General features: G+C 42.3%; 1 protein-coding gene across 1 annotated transcript in view; it reads left to right on the top strand.

Annotated features, from left to right (window-relative positions):
• Ace2 (angiotensin converting enzyme 2) overlaps nt 1–7,610 on the top strand; it is a 57,593-nt gene extending 49,983 nt beyond the window's left edge. Inside the window, exons 17-18 of the mRNA XM_041639976.1 lie at nt 4,818–5,012; nt 6,681–7,610. Coding sequence (XP_041495910.1) covers nt 4,818–5,012; nt 6,681–6,789 — 304 coding nt within the window. The 3' untranslated portion in view covers nt 6,790–7,610. The remainder of the gene's footprint in view (nt 1–4,817; nt 5,013–6,680) is intronic.
• Nucleotides 7,611–8,502: the final 892 nt, after the last annotated feature.

Raw genomic sequence — 8,502 nt, forward strand, 5'->3', positions numbered from 1 at the left:
AAGCTATATACAGCAAGCCGACAGCTAACATCAAATTAAATGGAGAGAAACTCAAAGCCATCCCACTTAACTCAGGAACACGACAAGGCTGTCCACTCTCCCCATACCTCTTCAATATAGTGCTTGAAGTTCTAGCAATAGCAATAAGACAACATAATGGAATCAAGGGGATTCGAATTGGAAAGGAAGAAGTTAAACTTTCGTTATTTGCAGATGATATGATAGTGTACATAAGCGACCCCAAAAACTCCACCAAAGAACTCCTACAGCTGATAAACAGCTTTAGTAATGTGGCAGGATACAAGATCAACTCCAAAAAATCAGTCGCCCTCTTATACACAAAGGATATGGAAGCAGAGAGGGAAATCAGAGAAGCTTCACCATTCACAATAGCCAAAAACAGCATAAAATATCTTGGGGTACATCTAACCAAGGAAGTGAAAGATCTATTTGACAAGAACTTTAAGGCATTGAAGAAAGAAATTGAAGAGGATACCAAAAAATGGATGGACCTCCCTTGCTCTTGGATTGGGAGGATCAACATAGTAAAAATGGCAATTCTACCAAAGGCTATTTATAGATTCAATGCAATCCCCATCAAGATCCCATCAAAATTCTTCACAGATCTGGAGAGGACAATAATCAACTTTATATGGAAAAACAAAAAACCCAGGATAGCCAAAACAATCCTATACAATAAAGGATCTTCTGGAGGCATTACCATCCCTGACTTCAAACTCTATTACAGAGCTACAGTAATGAAAACAGTGTGGTACTGGCATAAAAACAGAGAAGTCGACCAATGGAATCGTATAGAAGACCCGGATTTTATCCCACAAACCTATGAACACCTGATTTTCGATAAAGGAGCTAAAAGTATAAAATGGAAGAAAGAAAGCATCTTCAACAAATGGTGCTGGCACAACTGGATGTCATCTTGTAGAAGAATGAAAATAGACCCTTATCTATCACCGTGCACAAAACTCAAGTCCAAATGGATTAAAGACCTCAATATCAGCCCGAACACACTGAACCTGATAGAAGAGAAAGTGGGAAGTACCCTACAGGAGCTGGGCACAGGAGATCGCTTCCTATGTATAACCCCAGAAGCACAGACATTAAGGGCAACATTGAATAAATGGGACCTACTTAAACTGAGAAGCTTCTGTAAAGCAAAGGACATAGTCAATAAGACACAAAGGCAACCTACTGATTGGGAGAAGATCTTCACCAACCCCACAACAGACAAAGGTCTGATCTCCAAAATATATAAAGAACTCAAGAAACTAGACTTTAAAATGCTAATTAACCCAATTAAAAAATGGGGCACTGAACTGAACAGAGAATTCTCAGCAGAGGAAGTTCAAATGGCCAAAAGACACTTAAAGTCGTGCTCAACTTCCTTAGCAATCAGGGAAATGCAAATCAAAACAACTTTGAGATATCATCTTACACCTGTCAGAATGGCTAAAGTCAAAAACACCAAGGATAACCTTTGCTGGAGAGGCTGTGGAGGAACGGGTACCCTCATCCATTGCTGGTGGGAATGCCATCTTGTGCAACCACTGTGGAAGTCAGTGTTTCGGTTTCTCAGGAAATTCGGGATCAACTTACCCCTGGACCCAGCAATACCACTCCTGGGAATATACCCAAGAGATGCTCTATCATATGACAAAAGCATTTGTTCAACTATGTTCATAGCAGTATTATTTGTAATAGCCAGAACCTGGAAACAACCTAGATGCCCTTCAATGGAAGAATGGATGAAGAAAGTATGGAATATATACACGCTAGAGTACTACGCTGCGGTAAAAAACAATGACTTCTCGAATTTTGCAGGCAAATGGATGGAAATAGAAAACACTATCCTGAGTGAGGTGTCCCAGACCCAAAAAGATGAACATGGGATGTACTCGCTCATAATTGGTTTCTAGCCATAAATTAGGGCCACGGAGTCTACAATAGGTGAACCTAAAGAAGCTAAGTAAGAAGGTGAACCCAAGGAAAAACATATAGTTATCCTCTTGGCTAAGGGAAGTAGACCCAATTGCCGGGGAGAAAATTAGGATCTTGGGGGTGGGGTGGGATGGGGGTAAGGGGAGATGGGGAGAGAAAAGGTAGAAGGGAAGGAGGGGGGATTTGGGGAATCAGGAGAATTGGGATAAAGGAAAGGTGGATAGGGGAGCACGGAACCACAATTCTTAGTTAAGGGAACCACTTTAGGGTGAGCAAGAGATTTGACCCTAGAGGGGCTCCCAAGTGCCCAACATGAGGTTCCCAGTTAGTTCCTTGGGTAGCTGAGGATTGGGAACCTGAAATGACCCTATCCGAGAGCAATACTGACGAATATCTTGCATATCATCATAGAACCTTCATCTGGTGATGGATGGAGACAGAGACAGAGACCCACACTGGAGCACTGGACTGAGCTCCCAAGGTCCCAATGAGGAGCAGAAGGAGGGAGAACATGAGCAAAGAAGTCGGGACCACGAGGCGTGCACCCACCCACTGAGACAGTGGAGCTGATCTACTGGGAGCTCACCAAGGCCAGCTGGACTGTGACCGAAAAAGCATGGGATAAAACCGGACTCTCTGAACATGGCGAACAATGAGGGCTGATGAGACACCAAGGACAATGGCACGGGGTTTTGATCCTACTTAATGTGCTGGCTTTGTGGAAGCCTAGCCAGTTTGGATGTTCACCTTCCTAGATATGGACGGAGAGGGGAGGACCTAGGACTTACCACAGGGCAGGGAACCTGGACTGCTCTGTGGACTGGAGAGGGAGGGGGAGAGGAGTGGGGGGAGGGGTAGAAGGGTGGGAGGAGGGGGAGAAGGGTGGGAGGAGGGGGAGGGAAATGGGAGGCTGGGAGGAGGTGGAAACTTGTTATTTGTTTATGTTTTTTTTTCTTCTTTTCTTAATAAAAAAAATTATTAAAAAAAAAAAGAAAAAAAAACTTTTGAAGACTATCAATCAACCCATATTAGAAGTGTGTAAACTGAGGCCCAAGGAGGAAGATTTTTTTCCCTCTGTTACACAGAGATACCGTGTCTCAAAAAAAAAAAAATCCAACCGTGCCCATTACAAAAATGCTTAATAAATGTCCTGTACCTGGCATCTCACTAGGTGGTGCACTTGAGCTACACCAGGAATTCTATTGACCTTTTAGACCTGCTGGATAGGGTGTGCCTAGAAAATCTGGCCTGGTTGGGGTGTGTGACTGAAACATGCCCAGAGATTCAGTCTCCTCCTCCAAAAAGGCAAGTATCTACTTTAGACAAAATGCTGGCTGAGAGCTTCGTGAAGCGCCTGCTCTTCCTGGATTTCCAGCTCTGAGCTGCAAGGATCCTCAAACTTTCTTTTCTAGCAATGACTCTTCTAGAATGTCTGGAGAAACTCTTGAGGTTGCCAGGGGTTTTGGCTAATTCTATGCTGGCTGCTTGTCCTCTCTGAAGGAACTGACCTTCTCACCTAGGCCACACCCATAGATAGGAGGCTGTGATGCCGGACATTTTAGTCTACAAACCAGAATGTCCCACCATTGCACTGTCTTTTTTTTTAATTTTATGCTAAATAGTCTTCATCTTTTTTACTCCACCAACTTCAGCCACTTGTCTCAGTGCTGGAGAGATGCAGAGGTCTCTTTCCCGTGTTAGTCCTTGGTGCTACTTCCCAATGTCAGTGCTTTTTGTTTGGAAAACTCCTACGGGGATTTGGGTACTGGACATGTTTCATTCATAAAAGAGGGGCATTCAGTTATGCTTTTCTTTCCTTTGCTGGAAATTCATTTCAGATGCACTCTGAAAGCTGAGCAATTCTTGCCAAATCCGCTAACTTGGCCTTTAGAACGCAGTACTTACAGATGGGCAAACAGCAGCCGTTTATTCATTTCTAAAATTCCTCGGCATAGTGAAACCTATTGTTATTTTTGGCTTTTCATTGCAAGGTTTCTCTGTGTAGCCCTGGCTGTCCCGGAACTCACTCTGTAGACCAGGCTGCCCTAGAACTCACAGAGATCCACCTGCCTCTGCCTCCCGCGTGCTGGGATTAAAAGTGTGCACCACCACCACCTGGTGAAACCTATTAATTTGTATGACGACGTTATTATTCTCTCTCTTTTTTTTTTTTGGTTTTTCGAGACAGGGTTTCTCTGTGGTTTTGGAGCCTGTCCTGGAACCAGCTCTTGTAGACCAGGCTGGTCTCGAACTCACAGATGCCTGTGTGTTTATATGTGTGCCACACATGTGCAGTGCTCATGAAGGCAAGAAGGCATCAGAGCCTGGGGACTAGAGTTATGGGCACTTGTGAGTTGCCCAATGTTAATGCTAGGAGCCAACCCAAGTCCTCTGGAAGAACAATACAAGCTCTTATAGAAGCTCTCCAGCCCCCTCATTTCTGAATTTCCGACTCAAGTTTCAAATGAGGTTGTTTATAGACCTAATTCAGGTTACTTGGTATGGAAGATAAGTGACTATCAAAAGTCTGTGTTTTTCCATTGGCCCGATCTACGTCGATTTTAGTGTTTTTTTTGGGGGGGGGTGTAATTTGCATGGCTTTTTTTCTTTAAGACAGTGCCTTGCTATGTTCCCTTGACTATCCTGGATCTTGCTACATGGAGCTATTTGTGACACTCCTTCCCCCTTGTCTCTAGAACGCTGGCTTTACAGGCAGGTACCACTGCACACATTCTAGATGGACATGCTCTTGATAAGCTTTACTAACCGCTTTGGGGAACCGTGAGATAAAGAGGAAACGACTAGGCCTAAGTTCATTTGGTCTAAGCCTTCTCTTTCTTATATTCTGCTTTCACAAATAGTTATTCTAGGGATCGCATCAATGATGTTTTCCGCCTGGATGATAACAGCCTGGAGTTTCTGGGGATTTACCCAACACTTGCGCCACCTTACCAGCCTCCTGTCACCATATGGCTGATTATTTTCGGCATTGTGATGGGGCTTGTGGTGCTCGGCATCGTCATCTTGATCTTCACTGGGATCAGAGGTCGAAAGAAGTAAGTGTCTTTTTCTTGCCATACTATAGCACACTCTATACATAGGCCAGTTACCATTCTGGACCCTTATCTCCCTGACTATGCTGATGTGTCTGTCCCTTAGAAACTTGGAAAATGTAGTGAGCACGTTGCCTTCTTAGTAAGGTTATAGGCCAGATGTCTAGCCTGGGAGTTATTGGCATGCTGTTGTAACTACCTAACCACCGTGTCACCTCCCGACTCCAAATGTAGTAAGGGATTGTCCTTACTCTTGAGCCTTGCTTCATCCCCAGAGGATGGACTGAGGCGGGGTTTGGACTGTGATGCCGCCTAAGAATGAGCCCGAAGATATGCTTCAAACTACTACTCTTTACTTTCGTTCCTTTTTAGGTAAATTAAACTTCTCATCATTTTAGTTCACAGCCAGGTACCCTCTAATATTTTTCTAGAGCTGTTAGTTGATTGAGGGTTTTAATCACCAGAGACCTGATTTCTACTTTTTTTTTATGATTAGATTTTTGTCCAGCTTGAGAGGAAATTGATCTTTGTTGGACTTGTTAAATAAGCTAGTATTTTGAGTCACCTGACAAAATTTTATGCATGTTTTGAGTTGTTTAAATACCCTCAGTTGGATTTTTACATGGATGAGTGAGTGTATTTTACTTAATTTTCTTTAATATAGAGATTTTTCAATTCTACCAAATAGCTTCATATGAAAAATCGGGGCTGTAGAAATGGGTAAAATCACTTGCCTCACAAGTCTAGACAACCGACCTTGAATGCACATCACCCATATGAAAGTCAGGTGCAGTAATGCAGTAATCTGTATTCCTAACACTTTTACAGGAGAGGGGAGGCAGAGGTAGGAGAAGCCCTAGAAGTTCAAGGACGAGTTAGCCTGGTATGCACCGCAGAGAAACAACAAAGAGACCCCATCATCTCAATCACGATGGAGGTTGAGAATCAGCTCTGGTTATTGTCTGTTCTCCACACATCCACTGCAGCATGCAGAAATCCACACTTACACATATGAACTCACAGACATGTGTACACATGCACATAAAACACTTCCTAGGTAGTTCATTCACATGGTTAAAAATTTCAAAATGCAGAGGGATCATCAAGTTCCTTTGCTATTCTTTGCTTCTGAGAATCCTTTCTAACAAAGTTATCAGTTTTTCGTATATGTGAAGTAGGCACCACATATTTTTATTTCCCTCCTAGGATGTTTTAGAGATATTTTCCTATTGATTCCAGGTTGGCTGTACCAAGCACTTCCTTTTCCCCTGATAATGTAGTTTTCCATTTTGCAGTAATGGACTCCTCCATTATTGCCAAATGTTTGTGTCTATAAAAAAATATGGACATCCAAACTGAATAAATAAATTTAAAAAAAATATGGACAATTTCTTGTGCATGCTAATGCCTCTGCAAGACAAATCCTTGCACATGAAAGGCTGGCTTAAAAATCAACATGGACTTCTAATTTTAATCAATACTTCTGGACTGTCCTCACAGAGGCAGAATTCATGTATACATATACCAGCAGTTTATGAAAGTTCCCTTTTTCTCCATCTTGGCATCCTTAGCACAGGGTGCCAGCAACCTTTTTGATATTCATCCATTTGGTCAGTGTGAGTGTCTTTCTAACATCACTTTATTAAGGTGACTTTGTTTTTTACTTAACAGGAAAAATGAAACAAAAAGAGAAGAAAATCCTTATGACTCTGTGGACATCGGTAAAGGAGAAAGTAATGCAGGATTCCAAAACAATGATGATGTTCAGACTTCATTTTAGAGTCATCTTATGATATGTAATTGCTAGCATCATAGTACACAAAATATGAGATTATATACATGGCATTAGCTATCAAAACTATGGTCTGTTCAGTAAAAGCTGTCCGAAGAGCATCTGTCTTGAGTGGGCATCTTCACTGGCACTGCTTTCAGTATTTATTTCTGCCTTAAGACTCGACATCTCTTCTGTTTATCAATAGAGATGTTTATACTAGAGTAAAAGAGGGAAAGGTGTCTTGGGCCTCAGAGTCTATCCAGGGCTAATGGAAAAGAAGACACTGTTGGGTAACTGGAGTTGGAAGATGAGACGATGTGTCTTGGGAGCAAGTATTGGATTTGGTATGGAATCTGTGATGTGAACTGGTGGAACTGCTGAGGTTGAGGATGGTGCACGCTGTCCACCTTGATCCACGTGTGACAGATGGTGGGTGTCGTGCTCTGTGGCCTTGCATTAACTTACTTCAAGTACTGTAGCCATTTGTTTACAGTGATGCTTGAAATGGATTGTCCTTTCTTTGGTGGCACAGCTTCCAAGGAGATAGAAGCCAGACAGCAGGTAGAGAACGCGACCTTTCCTCTTTCAAACTGCTTGATCAGCATCTCCCTAACAACACACAACTAGCACAGGGAATTCCACGAGCCCAGAGCATGCCTGATAGAAACTTGCTTCCATTATTCGGGAACTGTGGAGTCAGGGAAACTCCAGCTGAATATTCGCCCTGCAAAGTGGGTACCCAGTCTCTAAAATATTTTGTATGCTCTCATAGTGTCTGAGCAATGATGGCCACAAAGCAGACCTCAATAAATACTTACTAGATTTTTACACTCCTCTGCTCTTATGTGTGCTTATGTGTCTGTTAGTTTGGGCTTTCATGCTATGGACAAAGTTGCCATCTTGGACCAAGAAATTATAAAATCAGTTCAAAAGATTTGTGCTCAGATTGTAAACACTATCAGGTTAGGAACTAAAAAACTTAACACTTTTATTTAATATCTATCTACCTGGAGACTGATTAAAACTATAGTAAATAAGTTATCATGACTGGCATACTATATAGAGACCAAAGTTATGTTAGAGCAACTCTACTTGGTAAATTTGATGTGATCATGGTAATGGGCCACCGATTCACCAAATCCGGTAGAACCATTGGAAGCTATTTAGTGTCTTTCCATTTATATGATATACAGGTAGCAAAGACAGACTGTCTTTGTGTGAGAGCCATGCCCCTCCAGTCAAGCTTCCATATCATCATCTGCCTTACGATCTTGCTTCTGGGGCACCAAAGAATTACATTTCTCCTTCCTTTACATTCTCATTTTACTGACACCCTGTTGTCTTGTGTAAGTCCTGTCTAATATAAGAAGGCCTTCTGCAAGCTATTATCTAAACGTCCCTTGTAATTGCCACATTCACTTTCTGAAGCTGTCACTCTGTTTTTTTTAGTTCAACACTGTGCAAAAATAATCTTCATAAGAACTAATTCTATCACCCAACACCTTCAAAAGAGCCTCTTCATTCATGGTAAAGCACCCATGGGCACGTGACACAATCTCTAGTTAAAACGTGGAAATTAGAAAACTGCTCTCACCCCAAATTAATTTTTACCCAGGTCAGTCATCATTCTGCCCACCAGGTGAAAGCTGTGGTCCTTCTCCTATGCAGCAGCATCCTCTGAGAGGACAGAGGCTGTACAAAGGTGGTCCAGTACCGGGA

Source organism: Microtus oregoni, unplaced genomic scaffold, assembly GCF_018167655.1.
Source record: "Microtus oregoni isolate MIOR12 unplaced genomic scaffold, Mior012 000061F_ref0000440, whole genome shotgun sequence".
In the NCBI taxonomy this organism is placed as follows: Eukaryota; Metazoa; Chordata; class Mammalia; order Rodentia; family Cricetidae; genus Microtus; species Microtus oregoni.